Source organism: Oryzias latipes, chromosome 21 (assembly GCF_002234675.1).
Source record: "Oryzias latipes chromosome 21, ASM223467v1".
Taxonomy (NCBI): domain Eukaryota; kingdom Metazoa; phylum Chordata; class Actinopteri; order Beloniformes; family Adrianichthyidae; genus Oryzias; species Oryzias latipes.
This window is the reverse complement of record NC_019879.2, coordinates 6,808,553-6,833,491: the sequence shown is the minus strand read 5'-3', so window position 1 is coordinate 6,833,491 and position 24,939 is coordinate 6,808,553. Positions and strand designations below refer to the sequence as shown.

The 24,939-nt window shown below is 38.9% G+C and overlaps 1 protein-coding gene across 1 annotated transcript in view; it reads left to right on the top strand.

The window, feature by feature from the left end:
• The first annotated feature begins 5,523 nt into the window (after positions 1-5,523).
• The window catches only part of itga4 (integrin subunit alpha 4), a 29,573-nt gene continuing 10,157 nt past the window's right edge, over positions 5,524-24,939 (top strand). The window contains exons 1-20 of the mRNA XM_004081554.4: positions 5,524-5,885; positions 6,499-6,686; positions 8,412-8,530; positions 8,667-8,767; positions 11,225-11,357; positions 12,159-12,226; positions 12,329-12,461; positions 13,889-13,974; positions 14,062-14,124; positions 14,196-14,336; positions 15,373-15,481; positions 17,169-17,263; positions 17,592-17,682; positions 17,766-17,811; positions 21,110-21,264; positions 21,719-21,873; positions 21,960-22,109; positions 22,768-22,844; positions 23,937-24,078; positions 24,483-24,584. Of these exons, the coding sequence (XP_004081602.1) occupies positions 6,517-6,686; positions 8,412-8,530; positions 8,667-8,767; positions 11,225-11,357; positions 12,159-12,226; positions 12,329-12,461; positions 13,889-13,974; positions 14,062-14,124; positions 14,196-14,336; positions 15,373-15,481; positions 17,169-17,263; positions 17,592-17,682; positions 17,766-17,811; positions 21,110-21,264; positions 21,719-21,873; positions 21,960-22,109; positions 22,768-22,844; positions 23,937-24,078; positions 24,483-24,584 (2,136 nt within the window). The 5' untranslated portion in view covers positions 5,524-5,885; positions 6,499-6,516. The remainder of the gene's footprint in view (positions 5,886-6,498; positions 6,687-8,411; positions 8,531-8,666; positions 8,768-11,224; positions 11,358-12,158; positions 12,227-12,328; positions 12,462-13,888; positions 13,975-14,061; positions 14,125-14,195; positions 14,337-15,372; positions 15,482-17,168; positions 17,264-17,591; positions 17,683-17,765; positions 17,812-21,109; positions 21,265-21,718; positions 21,874-21,959; positions 22,110-22,767; positions 22,845-23,936; positions 24,079-24,482; positions 24,585-24,939) is intronic.

Below are 24,939 nucleotides of genomic sequence, written 5' to 3'. Positions count from 1 at the left end.
CTCTACAACCCTAAAAGAAACTTATGGGAAGAAATACAATCGGTATAATAAATTGTAATTCTAATAAATTGTAATTCTAAGTCTGTAAGTCTTTGTCGCCACTAAAAAATTTGAAACCTTTTAAGGTTTGAAGACCCACTCCAATGAAAGTCCTGTTTTTGGTGATTTTAAAATGTTCTTATGGCTTTTTTCTGATGATGTGGAAATTAAGAAAAATAAGCTAAAAATAGTGTTTCTGCAGATTTTTTCAATTCAAATCGTCATGAATCAGGAAAAAAAGTTGTTTGTAAAAGCTTGTAGCTGTCATGTACAACCCATCACCAGCTAACCACAAGCTCCCTTCTCCGCTCCATTCTGATGTGTCCTCGTATAGATTAGATCCACGAACGTCTTTGCTTTCCTCGTCTGAGCTGCTATCTGGTTCCAAACTGTACGCCTGGATAGCTCCCATTTTGATCCTCATTTTTTGTTGCACTTGTAATGTTCGGTTGGGGGTGTGAGGGGATGCAAACTAGCGGATGATGGGAAGAAGGGCTAGGCTTACATCACACCAATGGTCCCATCCACAACTCAAAAGGGAATTTCTGATGAACTGCTGCTCTGTAGGAACTATGTTCAAGAAAAAGACAGGATTTCTTTTAATTTGGGAAAAAAACGGCCTAAATAAATCATAAGATGATTGCAGTTGGTCGCTCAAGTTTAACAACCATTTACTGGCACAAATATACATTGAAATTTTAACTTAGTTAACAAGAAATTGTTTTGGTCATTTTATTTTGAAAAATAAATTTTTCCACATCTCTGAAAACAAAAGTCACTTTCCTTTTAATCTAACCATGTGTGATAAGATAAGATGTTATTTGTAAACTTACATAAGTCTTGGATCTAACAACGTTTTTAAATGGCAAAAGCTGTTCTCTGTGGCGGTGAACCACTTCCATGTTACTAATAAAAGCCAGTCATTAATTAGAACAATGGTTCTATTTTTTTTATGGCTGTGAATGCCCAAACATGGACTAGTTATGAAACCCAAACAGAGAAGACAAGCTGAAAAAACACAAGAAACTATTCTTATCCCTTCCTGCTGAGAGTAACAACAAAAATTATTGCAGTTAATTATTTTTTTAAGTATTAACTGTTTTGATCTTTTTTGGATATTTTGAACAGTATTTTGGGTAATTTGATAAACTGATAATCAACCAGGAGCCAAATATTGATCTTCTGTATAATACACCCCTCTGTGACTGCACTGTCTCCAAAGTGGAAATGTATGAAGAGACTTAAAGTATGCTAAAAATCCAAAAATCGAATTGACAACAAATTTGATATGTCTGAAACAATTTAAACAAATGTATTAAATCGAAACCTTTAATGCCAACTGATCACAATGTGTTTGGTAATTTAAAAACATTAAAAACCCATTCCAGTCATCTTTTGGTCTGTTGTAAAAGCAACCCCAGTGGTCTTTTGATTGTGATTATGCCGGGTTTTTTTTTTAAAGCAAAAATAAAAAATCTGGTGTCATTTTTCTAGGACATACTGTAGTTTCTGCAGAGTGCCACTAGCTCATTACAAATTTGCCTCTGTGTTGACTGTCCTCCCCCGCTTTCCACCCCCACAATCCCAAACCAACATTACTGGTGCAACTGAAAAGGTGAACAACATTATAACTATCCAGACGTACATGGGTCTATTTGTCTACAAGTGGATCCCTCAGAATGGGGCGGAGCAGGGATCTGCTTACTGTATTTTCTACATCACAAATATACGGAGCCTGTGACCTAACATGGGTAAAAAAAAACAACACTAATTTGTTCCCACGAAATAACTGTGACCTTTTACACACCCCGTATTTTCAACTGGAAATAAACTAAAAATAAATGCTTCCGGTTACATCTTTATTGTAAATAAGACAACTGGTTTAAAGCAATAATAAAATATGTTTTGCCATTGCATCATCAATGTTTCTATTGACTATGTAAGGGTTAATGGCAGACGAAGTGTGCATTATCATTTTTTAACGCACGCCATGGAAGCCTGTATCTGCTGTAAACCCAAGTATTGCTCACATCCGTGTTTATGAATGACTTGGCACGGGAATTATTTTTTCGTGGGAACTAAATACTATCTTACTGGAAAAAAATATTATTTTGTGGGAACGCATTAATAATTTTTTTACCCATGTCAGGTCACGGGCTCCATACAAACATTAATTTTTAACCATATTTTTTGGTCTTTTTTTTTTGTTTAAAGAAATAATCAAAAATCCAATTTTTATTAGAATGGGTCTTTAATTAGCTGGTTAAACTGCAGATCAACAGGGTGTTTAATATTCTTTTCACACTTGGTCTTCAGTCCAAATGGCCACAATGCCTTCTTAAAAAAGGTTGTGTGTGTGTGTTTGGGGGGTTGTTAACCCAGTGTTGTTCACTGACATCTAAATGGATTTCCAGGTGTTCTAATCAGACAAAGACAACTGCTCAAGAGGAAGCACTGCCATTTTCTTTAACACGTAGATGCTCAGCGTGTGTGCATGTGTGTGTGTGTGTGTGTGTGTGTGGGAGTGGGAACAGTAGCCAGCCAGATTCCACCATAACTGTGAGATCATTAACAGGAAATACCAACAAACAGAATGTGTATTTGTGCATGGAGCAACATTCACCAAAGATGGCTCTACAGCATGTCTGTGTTACTCAGTCTAGTGCTATTTTTAACAGAAGGGTTCAAATCCAACACAAAATATGTCATGTTTTCTTATTAGATGGAAAAAAGGCATTAGACTCCAGAAAACACTGGTTTTGTGCAGTATTTAACAATTTTTTGTTCATTTCAGATCATATTTAAAACTTTCAGGATTATGATTTATTCAGACACAAGGTCATTTGAATACAAGAGTATAAAACAGAAAACTTTCCACCTTTTCTCTTTGGTTTATTTAAAAATGGCTGACTGGGGGTCTGGAATGAATCAAAGTGCAGTTTCTCAGTGACTTCTTCAGAACACATGCTCCTTCTCTGAACTTAAATTTAACCCAACCAACACCAGCTGTTCATCATTTGAGGTTACTTTTATAATGTCATTTTCTCTTGGTTGAGTAACTAATTAAAAATAAATAAGCTGAATGAACATAAAGCATTACTTTTACCTACAATGTACAACATAAAGTACATTTTTAGGTTGAGAAGTCTAACATTTAACAGTAGCTACTGGTTTCCATTCCATATACAAACAAAATTACAATTAGATCAGTTGGTTTACAATTTAAACTGGTCTCCAATGAACCACAACATCTGAAATTCCCTTTTTGATTTTAGCTGAAAACAGATTCAATATAAAGTTAAAATTTAAGTACAAGCTTTCTGTTTAATGGCTTCAATGCAAACTTTTCTGTCCTCAAATTTAGTCAAGTAGGATTTGGTTTCTGCATAAATGTATTTGATTGGCTGGAATTCATGGAGCTCTATCAAACCCACACCCTGTATTAAACAGAAATACAGTAAAGCCTTGTTTTAGTGACATATGTGTATTTCCTGCCAATATATTTTGCTTCCCAATATTGTAAAATAAAAATATAAATAAAAAAATGTCTGTTTTTCCCAAGGTTGGGGTTATTTTGCATTTCAGTTGCAGGATTTAAAAACATTTTCAAATTATATATAAAAAAAAAGTATTTCAAAATAGTCAGTTTTTATCAGTTTGTTCCTAATTTAGTTAGGTAGGATAATTTGGTGGAATGTTTTAGGGGCAGCCTTGGTGCAGAGTTACCGGTAAATTATAAGTGGCGTATGCTTATATAGTGCCTTTCTTCCTACAAGGACAAAGCGTTTTACAGTCACAGACCCATTCACCCAGTCACACACACATTCACACACTGGTGCCAAACACAGGCGCCCGCCTACCACCAGAGGCAAGGTGGGGTTCAGTGTCTTGCCCAAGGACACTTTGACTCATGGGCGTGGAAGGCGGGAATTGAACCTGCAATCTTAGGATCATGGGTCGACCACCCTACCGCTGCACCACGGCCGCCTGTGGTAGAGCTGATGTTCTCTGAACTCGCAGGTTTGGTTCCCGTGTCAAAATGTCCTTGGGAAAGACACTCAACCCCACATTGTCTCTGGTGGCTACAGGTTGACGTCAGTGTTTGGCAGCGGAGCTGCCATAAATAGTGAGTGAGTGAATAGTGAGCTGGCGGTTCGATCCCAGTTCCCCCTCCCTGCCTCCAGCGTGGCTCCACTGGTGTGTGAATGCATGTGATGGTCAGAGGGGCCATAGACGTGTACTGGCAGCCACCCCTCTATCAATCTGCCCCAGGGCAGCTGTGGCTTCCCATCACCAAGTATGAATGAGGAAGGAATGAATACTGGACGCATTGTAAGCACTTTGAGCGACTGGAAAAGTACAAATAAATCAAATTTATTATTGTGAATGTGTGCATTAGTGAATGGGACTGTGACTGTGAAGCACTTTGACCTTCAAGGAAAGTAGCGAAGTGCTATACGCCATTTATTATTTTGCACAATTTGTGAATTTTATTTGTCTTTGGCATTTTGAAAGTTGTCATAGTGAAATAATTTCTTAATCACCAACTAGTAACATTTACTTTCTCCAACGCTGATTGGCTTTAAGGATGACAGATGTCAGTAGGTTGTGGTGTTACAGTCAATATGTTTGTGTTTTGAATGAAACTGAAGGAAAAATAAGTATGTGAGAAGGACTTTTTAATGGAAAAGTCTAGATATTATGGGGCGGCGGTGGTGCATTGGTCGAATGGTCAACCCCTGATCGGAAGATCGCAGGCTTGATTCCCGCCTTCCCCGACCATGTGTCGAACTGTCCTTGGGCAAGACACTGAACCCCACTTTGCCCCTGGTGGAGGGCTGGCACCAGCGGAGCCGCCATCAGTGTGTGAATGTGTGTGTGAATGGGACTGTGACTGGAAAGTTCCTTGGGGCTTCGAGGAAGGTAGAAAAGCACCATAAAAATATAGGCTATTTACCATTAAACCAAAAATAAGAAACTTTCTTCTATGTGCCTCAGGCATCAGCTGATTCTGCAATGCAGGCTAGCTGGGTAAAAAAAAACAAAAATCTGCATTGATGTGCCATATCAGCTGAGAACCGCGTCATCACTGTCATGTTATAACATGATTAACCTCTTTAGATGAAAAAAACTCAAACAAAAATTTCAAAAGTTTTTCAAACAATTTGACCCTCTGAATATTTTATACGACAAAAAAAAGGTAAAATAAAAGCATTAGGCTATGATATTTCCCTTTGCAGGATTTAAAGAAAATGAAAATCATTTAAAAAAACATTTTCTTCATTAGTTTAGAAACGTGTTTCTATCGAAATGTCGTATTTGCGTTTTTAGTTGGTTTCGTTCAGACGCTGCAATGAAATTACTGGTTTGACACCATGGTGATAAACGAGAGAGGAAACACCCAAGAGCGCGCGCGGGCTCCCACGTGCACTTCTAGCATCCTCACTTTGGGCGGACTTTAGAAAGGAAACACCGTTATCCACGCACGCGCGCGCACACACACGTGAATCAGGGTCTCCTCGCTCTCAGTCACTGACGGAAGCTCGCCTGTAGATATGTTTTGTCGATTTTAACGCTTTTTCCTGAAAAAACGTCTTAAATTTTTTGTCTCTTTAAGTTCACAAGTTGAGGAATCTCAGAGACAGACTCGCGGACGCACGAGACACTTCACGCGCGAGGAGCAACAGGAGGTTTCTACTAATTCTTGACTTTTCCCCACAAACTGCGGCTCTCCTTTGAGATTTTCCTCCGGAAAACGAGCAAATCTTATCCCAGGACCGAGCGGACGGATATTTTGACCCGGGATAGACCCTGTCTGACCTGGGAGAGGCTCGTCTGTATACACGGTACGTAATTAGTGAGCTGGATGAAGAGAAAACGAGACTTTTGATTCTAAAGTTCTCCAAGGATTCCTATACCAATCTGACATGATCTGTTTTCACTGGAAACAGATTATAAGGTGAATCTAAAAAAAATATACTGTCAAAAATGACTAAACAAATGAAATATAACCAACAAAGAAGGTCAAACTTGATTTTACCCTTAAATAAAAACGTGTTTTTTGGATAAAGTTTAATTTTCTTATGCCTAGTATAATTCTGTGACTGTAAAGTTTAGTAAATTAACTTTCTTATTTGGTATTTTGTTTTTTTCTTCTTCTTTTGGTAGAAACTTAAAACTCTTTTATGTGTTAAAGGAAAAAATAGGTTTTTGCCTAAAACCAAAACCAAGACTGTCTGTGACTTCTTTTAAGTTCTTCTTTATAATATGTCTAGTTAACACCACTATCTGAGACCATAATGCTTTAAGTGTCACTAGCTTTCTTAAAAAAGCTTTAAATAGGCCTTTTCTTCTTATACCTAAATGTTTTCTCTGTTGAATACAATAAGGTTTAAATCTATTTTATTTTCACTGTAATATTTGAGCATTCCTTACAGACTTTTCCTTCTTTTCCTGCAGTGTTTCCTCCCTCCCAACATGTGCTCATCAGGGGAGAGCATGCGGTTGCTCTGCAGCCTGGTTCTGGTCCTGGTTCCTCTTTCTGCAGGATACAGTCTGGATGTGGAGCACAGTTTAGAGTTCAGCGGCCCCTCCTCTTCCTGGTTTGGGTACTCTGTGCTGCTGCATCGCCACGGAAGACAAACCTGGTCTGGATCAAATTTATACAACATTTATCTGTTTATTATTTTTATTTTTTATTGTTGAGCCTCTGATCGTTTAGTGAAAAAGAGAACTGGACCAAGTGAGTGTCACGTCCCCCATAGAAACTGACCTACTAAGTCTTTTCAGTTTCCATTTTTTTGCGATAAGAACGCCGCCATGTTGGAGCGAGACGTCGTCAGCGTCAACATTTCTATGGCTACCACTCTCGCCAATCAGGATTGGTCTTTTTGGAAGTCCAGAACCCTAGAACTTGAATGCAGGCTGCACAAAATCTGTCAAACGTTTTCAACTTTCCATGTGAGATCACATACTTTTAGTGAGGCATAAATGGGTTTATTGGTAAATTATTGGTTTATAAATTGAATAACTTGTACTACAGCAAAAATATCATGAAAAAAGATGTTAAAAAAGGTATCAGAGCCTGAATGGTTATTCCGATGAATAGAATGACTAAATAGCTGTTTATTTCTCAATAGAAGTCCATAGGATTTTGGCTTCTTGGAGCCAGCGGGTACTTCCTGTTTGAATAGCGAGTGGGGAGGGGTCTCTCAGTCCAGTTCTCATATACAGTCAATGTCTCTAATACAACATTGTCATACCACCATTGATCCTCCTTTAAAAGGCAGATTGTTCTTATTTCTGTTCATCAGTTCTCTTTCAGGGTCACCACAGGGAAGCTGCTGTTCTTTTGTTATCTTTTTCTAGTACAGCCATGTTTTATGTCCCAAATATTTCACTTCATCTGTTTTAAACCACTGATTGTTATTTTCTATGTGGATATCGTATTTTTTCCACTCTATTGATAGGTTTTATTTGTTCTCTAGTAGGGCTGCACGATATGAGGAAAACTCGCGATATGCGATATTAGAGATTAATATTGCGATAACGAAATCATTTGCGGTATCTAAACAAATAGCAAAATAAACAAAAACATCATTCACATTTCATTGGAACAGTTATAATTACACTCCAAATGACCCTCGTCGACATAGGTGACAAACATCTAACATAATAGGCCTCCATTCGATTGGTCAAATGCATAAAGGCATTTATTTGATCCGTTAAATACTTCAAGCTGCCATAAGATTGTTTTAGCACATTTAAGGTTTACGATTTATTGCGATTTTTGCCGTCTTTTGCGATATGTATATTGCAGAGCTGGATATTGCGATAACGATAAATCTGCGGTATATTGTGCAGGCCTATTCTCTAGTGATTTACATTTATCTAATTATCTTTGACACATAAATACACAAACCTAAACAGTCAATTTTTTATATTGTGATACATAATGTTGAGTTTATTTTGGTAAATACTGTACAGTTGTTTTCCTGTTGTATATTTCCCTTAAATCCCTTTAGTTTCTATTTAGTTGTAGTATTTCTCTAAATCTATTTGTAAATTGCTCAATTACATTAATTCAATTTTAAATTTAAATTGTTAAGTATCTTGATGGTTAATTTGATCTTCCATTATCTTGACACTTTAAATAAATAAAAACTAATGTATTTTAGTTTAAAAAAGAAAAGACAGACTAATTAAAAATCATTTGAGCTTTCTTAGCTTAGCAGGCATACAACAGTGCCACTTGTTTGTGTCTATTAATTAGCATGCAGTTGCTAATGAGAGAAGCCCTTTGATGCTTCACACACTGCACTCTATTCAGAGCTACAGGCCATCCCATTAACTCCTCTGTCTCTCTCTCTCAGGCTGGTGGCAGGAGCTCCGGTGGCAAACGGGTCTTCCAGTCTGCCAGTTCGATCCCCAGGAGGTGTTTACCGCTGCAACATCACACCTGAGCCTCGGACTTGCAAACGCATGCATACTGGTTCGTGTGTAGCTCCTTCTACCGTTCATTAGTGATGCTAAGCTTTCACATATCTGCTCACATATTTATAGGTTACAAACATTTATAAGCAAAAGTCTACATTTGTTTCTGTGTTGGAAACTGGTTATGTGTGCAGAAGTGTCTAGCTGTGGGAAGACCTGTGAGGGGGAAAGTGATCACCAGTGGCTTGGAGTCAGTCTGTCTAGACAACCTGGAGAAGAAGGCGGACATGTGCTGGTAATGTAGTTAAGGAGTTTTTATTTTCTGTCTGCTGCAGCTTTTTGTTCTTTTCAATCTTGAAAAGATTATAGTCGTATTTATCCTTTTTGATCCTAAATTAATCTCTTTTTGTGTATCCTAAAGGCCCAATGAACTCCTAAAGTTAGCAGAACTTGGTTTAAGGATTAGGAAAAAATAGTTTTAGAAAGGGAAATGTGGGCAGTATCATACTCTGTTGTTTTACAGCTTTTGTGTACAGTGTTTTTTTGTATGTTTTCATCGATCACTGACATTTGTTGGAAACTTTTTTCTCCACATTTCTATTTGCAGAGCACATTTTGTGGCACAAGCACCAAATTTGGCATGGATGTACTATTTCAGAAAAGCACGTCAGCCACAATGGCGGCCATTCGTAAAGATGATAGCCAAACACTCAATTGTTTCAAAAATATTCAGTGCCTATTTGCACAAGTCTCAATAATGAGTCGTTCGTGCACAAAATGCATATTTGAGCTTGTTTGCATAGACAGTTTGGTCGATTTAGCTGTGAAACCAACTGAATGGGTGTTTAAGAACTTGGGTATCGATTCACTGCAGTTTACTTCACTTGGAATCACTGTGGATATTTAAAGGGCAAAAGAGTTAAAGTTCAGGAACTAACAAAGGTCCTGTGCATTAACAGAGGAGGGATGGTGGCCAGAATTCAAATCTGTAGAAGTAAAAATTACCAAAAGAAAAGTTGAATAAATGTCACTAAATCCAGTGATTCTAGTTCTGAATCTAATATTGCAGTAAGATTTAATTTTCTTTTTAATCCTGGTCAGAGGTTGTGTAATTTTCCCTGCAGTTTGGTCTACTTTAGATTTTAGCGCACTCCTTGGTTTGGTCTGCTTTGAAATTATTCACTTGACAATCCCAGTATCACAACAACTGCTTATTTTTGGGTGCAAAACGAGCTTTCATTAGAAATTTTTTTATAAAAAGTAAACATCCATGTGTCCATTTTCTAAACTCACTTACCGGTAATCCCCTTTTGCGGTCACGGAGTCGCTGTGAAGCCAGAGTGTCTGGAGAAACTTCCACATAGAAAGGACCCAGCTGGGATTTGAACCAGGGCTTTGCTGTAAGGCTAACCACTACACCACCGTGCAGATCACTGTAAATATGTATCATCTGTGTAAAGGTGGCGTTCATATTAACTACTCCACATGTTTCTACAAGACTTGTGATGTTTTTTTTGGAAGTATTTAAAATCCATGGAACTTGTGTATTTTCCTCTGGAGACAGACTGCAACAGGAAGTGAATGGAAGCAGTTCACTTGCTCAGATGAGTTCAAAAAATGACAAGCTACTTTAAAAATGAAGGAAAGAAACTTCTGATGTTGGCTGATACACTGAAATGTTTGGGAGTGAGGCTTTTTTTTCAATAGTGATCAGATTCTGATCCTGTGATTCCAAAACATCTCTCCACCACTCGATCAAAACTGTTCCTACTTTTGATTTTTTCAACCATGCCTCTTGATAGCAGGCCTGACATCTTTATTTTGGCCTCATGTTGACTGAACATTGCATTAGTGGCGTTATCCTATTGGTTTGTTTTGCTGCATTTTTGAAAACCTCGGTTGTGCTCACATTTTCTTTTGCAGACAGAAGAGTTTTTCTTCTGGTTATTTTCCCAATCAAGGACTGAGTTTTTTAGTAATTTTACTGCCGAAGAGTCTAATATTTAACTGGGCCATTGAGGACTTTTGGTCAGAAATTTCTCTGGACACTTTCTTATAAATGCTTTCTTTTATTTTGTAAAAATATAGTTTTATCTAAAACAATAATCGTTTTTTTTTTTACTTCCTTAAAGTCTTTTCCAATTTCCCCTCTAAAATTGTTGCTGATGACTTGACAGCTGCAAGTTAAATTCATTTGAAACTGCACATTATACTTAGTATTGCCCACAGTTTCTATTTTACTGTATTTTGGGTGAAATTAATAAATGGAAGCAGAACGTAAAAATGTATATTGTTAACTTATGGTCTGAAATAGCACTGCAATAAGACTGTTCTTTGAAAAGGAATCTTTATTTAGCACTGCTTATGATAACTTTAATGAAATTCTTAGCTATTTCATCCACTAGCAATACTTCTTAAATGTAGAAAATCACTTATAGCATAATTTTATTTAATGTTTATCTCCTGTTAGTACAGTTATGGATGAATTAGATTATTATGAACCCTGTCGAAAAGAGTTTGAGTGTCTGTAAGGCATCTTCTTTTTAAAAAGCTGGTAAAAACTATATTTCCTTTGACTATATTTGGCATAGTAGATTACATGAAGGTAAATGAGACCCAGTAGACTTCCATCCAATGCATACAGAGTGTGTATCAAACAATGGCATGTTAGCGGAGCACAACTGAGTTACTAGCATGTGACTCAGTGATGAGTCCCTGTCACATTTGTTTTTGTGTATTTGTATGTGTGCAGGCGTGTGCTCACCGATGGAAGAACATCTTCTACTCAACTAAAGATTTTCAAAGCAATAAACTGCCCAATGGAGTTTGTTTTTCCTTCAGCAGTGACTTAGAAACATCCCGGCACTACATCCCATGCTACACAGGTACTCATTACACTTAATTTTATATCAATAAATTATTATAATATCAAAAAAATTAAGTCTTAGGAGCAAGGGAGACTGGGAGTAAATGATCCTTTTCTGTTTGAATGGTGTTTTTATAATTATCTAAAATACTATTCTTATTTATAAAAACTACTTTAGGTTATAGAAAGAATAACTGCACTCTCACCTTTGCCCTAATTTAGTTCTCTTGTTCTCTACAAGACAGAAAGTAGAAGTACATTTCTCAACTCAGTTTTCACAGCTCAAGGCAAAGGCATCACCCAAAACCTAAATAAAGAAACACTATAAATAGATTTAGAAAATCACTCATAAATTGATTTAAAATGCAGAATAGATGTTCAGTTTTCATACATGTCCCTTAGGAATTATAACATTTTTATTTTTTATCTATTATGATTATTTTTTAATTATGTGTGTTTTTGGATACAAAGCATAGAAAAAGATTTTAAGGTATCTTTGTTTTAATTTCACAGCAAATAGCAGATTTTCAAAATTCTTATTCCTCCTTCAAAAGCATGGAAATGCGTTTGTGTTTGTTTTCCAAAGAGCATAAAAAGTGATTCATTAAAATGTACTGAAAGAGCGTTTGGGCAAATGATAGCAGAGAGGGTTGAAGGATTAGACATCCAGATTTTCAAACTAAAGTTCATGGTGTGAATAAAAACTAGTGCAGGATATTTGCAAATGTGTGTGTGAAACCAACAGCTGTTCATCAGAGCGAGATAATCTTTTTAATCTTCCTTTGTTTGTTCTCTTTCACCTTAACACTGTCTCCTATAGACCATCAAAGGAAGTTTGGTGAGAATTATGCATCGTGTCAGGCGGGTATTTCCAGTTCCATGACTGAGGTCAGTAGCACTCTGGGCAAACATCATCTCTTAAACACATTTTTAATCTAAACATCATCTATTCAGTGTTGCAAAACTTATCATGGCTTGTTTATTCTCCAGGATCTGGTCATCATGGGGGCACCGGGAACGTCTTATTGGACAGGTTCTGTTATTGTCTACAACACATCCAGTCGACAGATTTCAGCCTATGGGAATGATGAGACTGGAGCTGTCAACTTTGGGAGCTACCTGGGTAATAGCTTTTACTCCTCATGAAGTGCAGATTTAATTGTATCTCTGCAGTTCTGTTTTTGCTGGGTGGAGATGATTTAATGAATGAGTCAAAACTGCACATATACATTCCTTAGTCCTTTTGTAAAACACGTTTTAAGGCTGTGAAACCCCTCACTACACACTTCATACTGTTTTTTTTCTGACAGTCATGAAGATTTCCACACTTTTTGTTTTGTTTAATCTCTCAAAGTAATAAAACTTTCATAGAAAAATAAGTCCAGTGTTATAAAATGAAAACAAAGATCTGCTTCCAATCACAGATTTATGTAACTCCGGCAAGCTGTTCTATAAACACATTCTATACAGGAGACACGGCACAGAGGACGCAGAACACAGTTTGCTGTGTTAAAAAAATGTTCAATATTTTCAGGAACTGATGTGTTACAGGAAAACCAAGAAAAAAAATGTGTCACTCTGCAAGCTAAATGTTGATTTGCAAACATGTTTGCAGTACATAAACACTGATCCGACATGAGGGCAAATAAAAAGTAAAAGAAAAGCCGTCAAATGTATTCACGTTATCATATAGAGATCTTTTAAAATTAATGTAGAACATTCAAACTAAAGCAAACTGAAGAAAAGAAGATAAAAAACGGAGGATCCTGAAAGAGAAACAGTAGCTTTAGCTGTCTTTTTATGCGTGTAAAATACTGCAGTAAAACCGGCCACCAAGCAGGGAGTTGTTCAAATTTGCTTTTATCATTATGAACCATTTGCCTGATGTCAACGGTTTTAGCAGGGAGGAACCAGGCCAGCAATAAGCCCTCATACTTTAGCTCCATGCTACAAGTCTTTTCTCTGTCTCTGTGCAGAAATTCACTGACAAGAACCCTTGTTGTTTCTTTTTTGTTTGCTTGAGAGGAAGTTCTACTCAGTAGTACATGGTCAGTGATCCTTTGGAGGTATGTTCTTAGGTGGCAGGGTTATTTCTTAAAACGGAAGAACAGGAAGTTGAAAATACCTTTGAAAGGTAAAGTCTTACTATACGCTTAACACACCTACAAACTCCTGCACATTGGTGCATGGGAAAACACTGCAGAACCTGAAGCAAACCCTGGTTGTTGAACAGCAGCCTACTGCTTCCCCATCTCTGCTTTTCAACAGTATAATTAAAAATGTGATGAATGGCAACATCTGCATAACATCTGGACCAAAGAGCTTTCTCTGGCCAAATTTCATAATGTTTTTAGCTTTTTTTTCTGTTTAAGTGAAAGGTATTGTGATTGATTTATTTCTGTGTGTTCCCAAAAAAACAAAAACACAAACGTTGAAATGTGGAGTAAATGCCACACTATTATCCTGGTTGAATTACGCCCAAGAAGTACATAATTTCAGGTCTTTGGGAAACACAGTGACTCAGTGATGCTGTATGCTGCTGCTGTTTAGGTTACTCTGTTGGAGCTGGTCACTTTCTCAGTCCTTCATCTGAGGAGGTGGTGGGCGGAGCTCCACAATACAACCAGAAAGGCAAGGTAAGGCATAAAAAAGGACAAAATCACAAAAGCTTTCCTTCGTCTGCCTGTATCTGACTTTCTGTTGTGTTATTTGTATCATTGCAGGTCTTCATATTTACAATAGACAACAGCAGGCTGCGTATTGTGTTTGAATTACCTGGTAAAGAGGTAGGACATGAGAATTTTCGCCCTGCGTTGATACCAGAGTATATTGCACTTAAACAAATGTCTTCCTGTAGTTTGGATCTTATTTTGGCTCCAGTGTCAGCGTGGTGGATCTCAACGCTGATGGGCTTTCAGATCTTTTGGTTGGGGCTCCTATGGCAACAAGCAACACCAGAGAGGAGGGAAAAGTACATGTGTACATCAACGAGGGACAGGTAAAAGCACCAACAATTGCTTAAGTGGATGGTTTGTTGAATATTTTCAAACATTTGGCACTCCATGAATCTAAAAGGATGTCATTCACTACCAAATCCAAGTCCCTGATTGATCAAAGTTTAACCTGGTTTAGCTTTCAACGTGTGCTCTATAGACTTTGGTTTTGTACAAAGAGCCCGAAAACAGTTGTAGAAACTTTGGTAGCGACACGTAAATGCGAGAGTTTTGAACGAAAAGCCCAAAATGCGCACTTACGTAGACTTTTCATTGAAAGTCTTAGCTTGAACGCGCGTTCAGACGCAAACTAGCTACGTTTCTTAGGTAGTCCACTTAGTTTGGCATTTCTGAAAATTTGGGTGTAGGTTAACGAAGCAAACTCTGCAAGTTCCTAAACTGGCTTGAAAGTGAACCTTGCCAACTCAAGTTGGTGCAAATAAAAGACGATGTAAAATGTGATTTTGCTAAAAACTGACCATGATGGGGACAAAAAGTAGGAACAAGAAAACCTGCAAGTCTTGTTGATCTTCTGTCACTTTTACAATTTTGTTGAGATGATATCGTTTTCATATTTGCAATGTAGTCACTGTTTTTCCTCTACCTGTTTTACCAGCTTTTATGTAATTTCCTCTATTTGGTTTTCTTCTACTATATAATTTTTGGGGGTGTTTTTGTTTTCACAATACAATGAACTGCAAAGGAGTTAGTTAGTTTGCGGGTGACCAGCATTCTCAAGCAGACCAGAGTTTGCTTATTTTGTCTGCACAAGAGTTAAGGTGAGCCTTCACATGTGCAAATGAAACTGACAAGGAGACAAACTGTATGATCATTCAGTGCCAGTGTGAGAGTGCCCTAAAGCTGTGAACAGGAGGGTCAAACGCTGAGCAAGTTAGTCAAGATTGTACTTCTTGATAATGAGTAGATGAGTTTAAGAGGACTAAATGTCTGATTAGGACATATCTGTGGCCTTTATTTTGATTGTTTAGCGATAATATAATTCACTGACGTTGTGCGTCTTTGTTTAAATTCTGATGAAAGGCAAAGCTGGTGGAGGCAGAGTTCCAGCTGACTGGCAGCAGTTCTTACGCTGCCCGATTTGGACAGTCCATTGCCAACCTGGGAGACTTAGATGATGACGGCTACCCAGGTAAAGACAGCACTCGCAGAGACCCACCAAGTACTGTTTGCTGCTAAAACACACAACAGCAGGGCGTGTTTGTTGAATACTAAACATGTTTGATTGTAAGGTTTGTCAGGAGAAAGCCTCTTCTGTTTAGTGGTTGGTGATTGAAAAGAACGCAGAAGGGTGATGGAGAGAAGAAAAACTGGATCTAAACTCAGAATAAGGATATCGTTTTTACAGTGCACAGTGTTATATTTAAAGCCTCACCTTCTTTTCTAATTTCGACACAAACCATAAAGAAAGTTGCAGTTCCTCCAAAGGCCTCTAGAGGCAGGTTGTTGAAGGAAATAGTTATTCGTTGACTCCCATCTAAAAAACGTCTACTTTACCCCTAAAATACGTCTACATATTCATATTTATCTATTTATTTATTATTTATGCCAATTCAGAGGAGGATCAGTTTTTTAATACAGTAATTAACATTTTTGGAACTCAACCCAATTGAATGGCAGGGAGGTTATCCACCCAGAGATTATCCATCCAGCGTGTATTACATGTTTTTGGGGGAATCTGGTATAAATATATCTGCTCGAACAGTGCAGGCAAGCATAATTATAAGAGATATTTTGGACCAATTTATCAATTTGAGAACTCTCTACAATTAAAGGGTATTGCTTTGAGTAATTTTCGTCCCAAAATTAAAGTATCAAATCTAACAGACAAGATGAGAATTCTAGTCAATTGGCATTACTGGATTTAGTTAAGCAAGACTGGGATGGTTTATTGACTAAGGGCGTCTCAAAAGTTGAAAGCATCGAGGTTAAGGAGGTTTTTTTTGCACCTTCTGTATTCGAGCATGCAGGACATTTCAGTCACAAGTACGCTTCTAAAAATCCAGGGGCCAGGTCTCAGTTCTGCAGCAGCAGCAGTTGTTGGTTCCTGATAAACTATAAACCACAACTTTAACACTTCGCTCTCACACACTCATCTGAGCTCTCACCATCTTTGTTGGTGTGTGTGCACCAGAGCGTGGAGTGTGTTATTAAGGTCATTTGATGTAAATGACAAAGCACAGCGGAATATGTCCTGTAATCTCCCACAGCAGAAAGAAAAAATAACATCTTTTTACTTCCTTGAGATGCGTGTTTGTGCAACAGGCTTTTCCCTCAGTCAGTTGTTGACCAGCTTTCATATTTGAAGTTTAAACTCAGGTTAAAGTAGAAGTAGTTGGTGATGGAAGGAGCTTTTCTACTTCACAAAAACTCTAGTTAAATATTAGAAGGCCATGCTGGGATTTTCTCACTCATTCACCCATGCTTATAGCTTATAGCTCTTTAGTTTTTCCTTTATCCAAAGAGGAAAAAGTATTCCATCGATCGAGGCCAAAACTTAAATAAAGACAAATTCTGTAAAATACTTTTTTAATATTGAAATATTGCAGTTTAAAGAAAAAGCTTAAATTAGAACTCACATCAGTTTAAGCATGTTAGCATGTTCACATGAACCTCAACACAAGGAAAAAAATGATACAACACAGAGAAGTTCAGAAAATATTTAAAACTATGGCGTGTTAACAATTGCATTTCCAGATTTTTTTGCTCTTATTTTGTGTTAAAAAATACTGAATATTGACCTAAAAAGCAATTTTGTTAAAGACTGAATTCAAGACAGTGCAGGCTTATAAGTTGACTCCCACGCTGTGTGTGTGCAGATGTGGCGGTTGGTGCCCCACAGGAAGACGACCTCAGAGGAGCAGTCTACATTTACAATGGCAGGAAGGAGGGCATTTCAGCGGCGCCATCGCAGGTACAGAAAAACCACGGCTGACTCGATGCTTTTGAGTAAATCACAAACATTTTTTTTTTAATTTAAGCATCAAAATAATGTGGACTTAAACTAATTTGCAGAGGTCAGTTGTGCGTTGTGATGAGCCTTTTCTAAAAGCCTTTATTTAGATTTGTTGGATGAGACGGTTCAAACGTATATTTCTTTTACCTTCTTTAAACAAAACTATTTTAATTTAAAGACGTGTTAATAAGTTTGAAATGAGTAACTGAGATGCCGATCATTCAAGCTCAGTAGAGTAGAGAATGCAGCATTAATAAGCCTTTTCACAGTTTGTGTTTGTTTTCAGAGGATCACTGGATCCTCTCTTGGGCGTGACTTGATGATGTTTGGACAGTCACTGAGCTCTGGCATTGACGTTGACAACAACAAGTACAAAGGTATGCAACTTTTTCAGTCACCATTTAAATCTTGAATTTGTGGTCGTTTCACTGTTAAATCTGAATAAACTCTGTGTCTGCAGATGTGGCGGTCGGTGCCTTTCTCTCAGATTCTGCTGTAATTCTCAGGTACATCTTTAACAAAGTTGGTTAGTTACGCACATTTTTGCAGTAAAGTTAGGCCAAACATGTCACAATTTTTATTTGGAGAATTACGGACGTAGCCACAGGGGTTGCAAGCCAGTAACTTCTGTGCCGGTCCCAAGCCCGGATAAATAGAGAGGGTTGCGTCAGGAAGGGCATCCGGCGTAAAAATTGCCAAAATAACCATGCGAATCATCCACAACACTTTAGACATACCGGATCGGTCGAGGCCCGGGTTAACAACGACCGCCACCGATGCTGTTAACCTACAGGGTGTCGGTGGAAATTTGACTACTGTTGGTCGAAGAAAGAGGGGAGGCAGAAGGGTCCGTGGCCAGAGAGAGAAGGGAAAAGGCAGGAACATAGGTTTGAGAATAGGGACTCTTAACGTTGGCACAATGACAGGGAAAGGCAGAGAGCTGGCAGACATGATGGAGAGAAGGAAGGTAGATGTACTGTGTGTGCAGGAGACAAGGTGGAAGGGCAGCAAGGCACGCAGTATTGGAGGAGGATACAAACTGTTCTATCATGGTGTTGATAGGAAGAGAAACGGGGTAGGAGTGATTCTGAAGGGGGAGTTTGTAAACAGTGTTCTAGAGGTGAAAAGAGTCTCAGACAGGATGATGAGCTTAAAGTTAGAAATCGAAGGGGTGATGGTGAATGTAGTCAGTGGGTATGCGCCACAGGTTGGCTGTGAGTTAGAAGTGAAGGAGAGATTCTGGAGTGAGTTGGATGAGGTCATACAGAGTTTCCCCAGAGGAGAGAGAGTTGTTATTGGAGCAGACTTTAATGGGCATGTTGGTGAGGGCAATAGAGGTGATGAGGAGGTGATGGGCAGGTTTGGTGTGAAGGAAAGGAATCTGGAGGGACAGATGGTGGTGGACTTTGCGAAGAGGATGGAAATGGCTGTAGTCAACACTTACTTCCAGAAGAGAGAGGAACATAGAGTGACATACAGAAGTGGAGGTAGGAGTACTCAGGTGGACTACATCCTATGTAGACGAGGTCATTTGAGAGAGGTTAATGACTGCAAAGTGGTGGTAGGAGAGAGTGTAGCCAGACAGCACCGCATGGTGGTGTGTAAGATGACTCTGGAGGTCAGGAAGAAGAAGAGAGGGAAAACAGAAAAGAAGACCAAGTGGTGGAAGCTACAGAATGAAGAAACTTGTGAGGAATTTAGGCAGAAGTTGAGACAGGGTCTGGGTGGTCAGGATGAGCTTCCAGATGACTGGGAAACTACAGCAGAAATTATCAGGGAAACAGGTAGGAAGGTGCTAGGTGTGTCATCTGGAAAGAGGAAAGACGGTAAAGAGACTTGGTGGTGGAATGAGGAAGTACAGGAATGCGTCCAGAGGAAGAGGTTGGCTAAAAAGAAGTGGGATGTAGAAAGGACTGAGGAAGGTAGACAGGAGTACAAGGAAGCGCAGCGTAAAGTGAAGAGAGAGGTGGCAAAGGCCAAACAGAAGGCTTACGATGAGCTATATGACAGGTTAGACACAAAGGAAGGAGAGAAGGACTTGTACAGGCTAGCCAGACAGAGAGACAGAGATGGGAAGGACGTGCAACAGATAAGGGTGATTAAGGACAGAGATGGAAAGGTGCTAACAACCCAGGAGAGTGTACAGAAAAGATGGAAGGAGTATTTTGAGGAGCTGATGAACGTGGAAAATGACAGGGAAAGAAGGGAGGAAGATGTGGTTGTTGTGGAGCAGGAAGTAGCAGAGATTGGAAAGGATGAGGTTAGGAAGGCTCTGAAAAGGATGAAGAGCGGAAAGGCCGTTGGTCCTGATGACGTTCCTGTGGAGGTATGGAAGTGCTTAGGAGAGGCAGCAGTGGAATTTCTAACGAGGTTGTTCAATAGGATTTTAGAGAGTGAGAAGATGCCTGAGGAATGGAGGAGAAGCGTTCTGGTTCCGATCTTTAAGAACAAGGGTGACACGCAGAACTGCAGCAACTATAGAGGAATAAAGTTGATGAGCCACACAATGAAGCTGTGGGAAAGAGTAGTGGAAGCCAGGCTTAGGAAGAAGGTGGAGATCTGTGAGCAGCAGTATGGTTTCATGCCCCGTAAGAGCACCACTGATGCCATTTTTGCTTTGAGAATGTTGATGGAAAAGTACAGAGAAGGTCAGAAGGAGCTGCATTGTGTGTTCGTAGATTTAGAGAAGGCGTATGACAGGGTGCCGAGGGAGGAGCTGTGGTACTGTATGAGGTCGTCTGGAGTGGCAGAGAAGTATGTCAGAGTAGTTCAGGACATGTATGAGAGAAGTATGACGGTGGTGAGATGTGCTGTAGGTCAGACAGAGGAGTTCAAGGTGGAGGTGGGACTACACCAAGGATCAGCTTTGAGTCCTTTTTTGTTTGCTATGCTGATGGACAGGCTGACAGACGAGGTAAGACAGGAATCCCCCTGGACAATGATGTTTGCAGATGACATTGTAATTTGCAGTGAGAGTAGAGAGCAGGTGGAGGAACAGCTAGAGAGGTGGAGGTTTGCTCTGGAAAGAAGAGGCATGAAGGTCAGTCGTAGTAAGACAGAATACATGTGTCTGAACGAGAGGGATCAAGGTAGAAGCGTTAGGTTACAGGGGGCTGAGGTGAAGAAGGTGCAGGAGTTTAAGTACTTGGGGTCAACAGTTCAGTGTGATGGGGAGTGTGGAAAAGAGGTGAAGAGGCGAGTGCAGGCAGGTTGGAGCGGTTGGAGGAAAGTGTCAGGAGTGTTGTGTGACAGAAGAGTGCCAGCAAGACTCAAAGGAAAGGTGTACAAGACAGTGGTGAGACCAGCTCTGCTCTATGGGTTAGAGACGGTAGCAGTGAGACAGAGACAAGAGGCTGAGATGGAGGTAGCGGAGATGAAGATGTTGAGGTTCTCCTTAGGAGTGACCAGGTTAGACAGGATAAGGAACGAGTACATCAGAGGGACGGCTCATGTTGCCTGTGTTAGCGACAAAGTCAGAGAAGCCAGACTGAGATGGTTTGGACATGTTCAGAGGAGGGATAGTGGATATATTGGTAGAAGGATGTTGGAGATGGAGCTGCCTGGCAGGAGGGCAAGAGGACGGCCAAAGAGGAGATACATGGATGTCTTAACAGAGGACATGAAGTTGGCTAATGTTAGGGTAGAAGATGTCCATGATAGAGTGAGGTGGAAAAGGACGATTCGCTGTGGCGACCCCTGATGGGAAAAGCCGAAAGAGAAAGAAGAAGACGGACGTAGATACATGGCAGAAACTGGCGTTTGTTTGTATCATGTGGAAACAGCTTTTCTGCGTTTCTTGCATAGGGCCCGCCCTGTTATCCAGGTGAAGGCATCTTTAACTCTGCCTGACCAGATTGACCAACAGGTGGCGCTGTGCCGCGACCGTGGCACTCCGACTGTCTGCTTCAATGTCACCATCTGCTTCAATGCTACATCTAAACACTTCAAAGGATCCATAGGTATTTTAAAAGTCTCTGCCAGTAAAGACCTTGTTTTATTTTCAAGCTTTGACTCTACTCAGGTTTTTAGGATTAAAAAATATACTTATAAAGGCAATATATATGACAGTAAAAGCAGATTTTTTACTCTCATTTTAACAGCTTTAGTCAAAGGTAGCCTTCTCAAAAGTGTGTTGATTAACTTTGCTCATATCAAAGAACAGAAAAGAGGAATAATTTAGCAAAAGCACTGTGCTTTAAAGACTCAGACGTGTGGAATTCCATCAGGGTGATCAGACTGACACCTCACATTTATTCAATTTAGAATTATCTCCAAAAGACCTTCAGATTCTAAATAAAAATACATTTCTATTGTTGTTTCCCTACTTTTGTCATTAAACATGTTTATCTGACTCCCTTCAAATGCAGTTAAAAGTGTAAACAGATTTCCCATCAATTTCTCTTTTCCGTTCAGATCTGCAGTATAACTTGACCTCTGACCTTATCCACAAATCCTCCTTTCCTCATCGCTTCTATTTCCACGGTAACGGCTCATTAAATAGCACAAAGGGAGACGTGAAAACACGACACGGCCGTCTGACGTGTACGACGCACATCGCATATCAAAGGGTAAAGCACAAACTGGGAGAACAACCTCTCCATCAGTTGTAGAGATCGTCTTTCTTTGCTTCACCTGTACCCGTTTCTTTTTACAGAGAGATGTGAAGGACATTTATACTCCAGTTCAGTTTGAAGTTTCCTATGGTCTCAGAGAAACGACTCAAAAACATGTCGTCAAAACTTTTCCTCCATTGAAACCCATTTTGCAGCAAAGTGCAGGACAACGCCACACCATCACCAACCAGGTACTGTTTATTAAGCTGGGAAAGCTCAGAGGTTGAGGAAAATATACATGACTGAGGAGAACACCTAACGATGGATGCTTGTGCTGTCGAGAAAAATGATTGTCATTTATGTTGTAAACTATTGTGCGTTATCGAGATGGCGTCCCTTTTAGTTCACGAAAGTGCCAACCATTTTAAAGTTGATCATGAAGGAGAAATTAATAATTGTAGTTTGTGCCTAGATAAATTTGGATGACACCAAGTCTTTTGTGCGTTGAAATAGAGCAAGATTTGCACCAAGCTTCCTTCAACTATAGGTGGCAGATATGCGCTAGTACCCCTCCCTGTTTTTCCAGTGTGAACACCATGTATGCCATGGTGCCTTCAAGAATATGCTTTTAGTGCATTCTTCAACGTGCGTCACATGCCCGGTGGAAACATTGCAGAAAATAGCTGCTAAGCTTCTTCTGACGTCCTTTTCCAGCCTCTCCATTCTCTATATGTAGCTTATAAAAGCAAGATAGAAACAGTTAACAAAGAAGTGATCTTAAGCGGAGAGTCAAGGGTTGTTATCGTCAGTTACTAAAAAGATCAAAGGTCAAAGGAGCTGTTTGTAATGTCACCTATCAGGACATCATGACTGCTACATTTTCACCTTTCGTTTTCTTTCTTTTGTCAGACTCGGTTTGCCCGTTCCTGCTCTCTGGGGAACTGTTCAACAAACATGCAGCTGTCGAGTCATTTAGTGCTACCTGAGTAAGAAAACACACACTCACATGCAGACAACCAACCCATGCAAAGACGCACACACAGCTGGACGTCTCTTTACACTACAAACAAATATGAAACTAACTGATTCTGAATCTTAAAGTGAAGTTTAATAAGTACGTTTGTCCCTGGTTTCTGTAGTGATGACTTTATTTCCGCCATCTTCATATGTTTAATAAGCTGAGCCTTACAGTTGGGTAAAAATGGAAAAACATGAGGGGTTTTCCCCTGGCAGCACATGGTGGCAAGGAGCGGCAGGGAAGAAACTCCTTCTCTGCTATTGTAACATTTCCAATTGGGCTGTAACAAAAGAAAACACACACGATTGAGACAGAATTTATAAAAAATAATTCAGGCAAAATGGTTTCAGGTTGAACCTAAATTCTTGTTTATAATTGGATTCTCTGAGAAACTGAGGTTTGATTTTAAGCAGGAATATAGAAAACATTTGTAAAAGTTGTTTTCAGTCACACATTAAACTGGTTTAAAGATAATCATATTAAGCATGTTGTTCGCTGTCAATCATTGTAATTTTTATTTAGACATTTGAAGATAAACATGGGGAAAACACTATAAACATCTAAAATAATCAATAAACGCAGTCATAGTTCTTTAAAAGCCTAAAAAAAACTGACAGTTTGTTTCTCCAGTTGTATTATTTGCAAATGTAATATATATTATTGTTATCAGTTGATACTTAAGAGTTCATTAAAAACCGGATCTGACACAGTATAGACACATGCTTATGACATTACAATAGAAGATTGCTAATTATATGTTTAATTTCAAATCATTTTTTATAATTTTCTGCCTCAGAATTTTACATTTGCAACTCATTTTTTGATTTTATTTAGAGTTTATTATTTTATTCCAAGCATTAAAATTTCAAAACCACAGATATGTCTAACCCATTCCAGATATTCATTAATATATTGGTTAGAAAAAAAAAAGAAGAGACGTGATTCTGGTAAAGTTGGGTTTAGCAAAGAGATGGTTAAACCGAATTAAACCAAAACAATATTTGTCTAAAACAGGTTTAATACTTCATGTTGGTTTGACTGCAGCGTTTTTTGTTGTCAGTCAGCAGGATTTTGTTGCTCTGGGCTCTGCACAAACAATCATCCTGAAAACGTCTCTGCTGAATTCTGGAGACGACGCTTTCCTGCCTCGACTGACACTGCGATTCCCCGACAACATCCACTACGTCAAAGTGCTGCAGAATGTGAGTGAAAGCAAGCAGAGCTGATGGAAAACATGATTTTAGATTTTCCTATTCCGGTCTTTGACTGTGATTGTAATCACTGATAAAAGCAAGAGTCTTTTTCATCTCACAGGAGCTGCAGCAGAGGAGCGACAGGCTTGTTTTTAATGTTTGCTTGCAAAGAAGCAAAGTAGAAAGTAAAAAAGAAAGTAGATTCTGCTTTTCTTAGATCATTTCACGTTGATCAGTAGAAGAAGCGATAATTTACTTCAGCTGTGATCCAGATGTAGGGGGAACAACGAGCGTTTCAAAGAGACAAAATCAGGATTGTTTACTAGATTATATACTCCTAAATTTCTCCAGCCTCGTCTATTTACAAGTAAAAAATTAACAAAACAATCCTCCTCCTCTCTTTTTGCAAGCAGCAAGACAACCTGATCAGTTGTGATGTGATGAAGGAAGACAACTCTACAGACGTGAGCCTTACCTGTACGGTTTCCAGCCTTGTTCTGCCTGCCGGCTCTCAGGTTAGTCCAAATAGTCTAAATTTCAGAACAGAGTGCAGTGACCACCGCGTCGCTCTGAACTGACCGCTAACACGACACATTAAGAGTGTTGCTATGAGTCTACAGCAACAAAACAAATAGTCTGTAAAGGAAATAATGACAAATCAATCAAGAACAACTAAAACACATCCTGAGTGTTCTTCACTGTTTGAGTCCATTGAGTGCATAATTATGTTTATTAATTCAAGGATTTAATCCAGAACATTTACTCAGAGAGAAAAAGCTTAAACTGTTCCCTTTATAACTTTGATGATGATAATATTTTTTCTGACATATACTTTAAAAGGAAAGACAGGACCAGATTTTAAAAAATTAA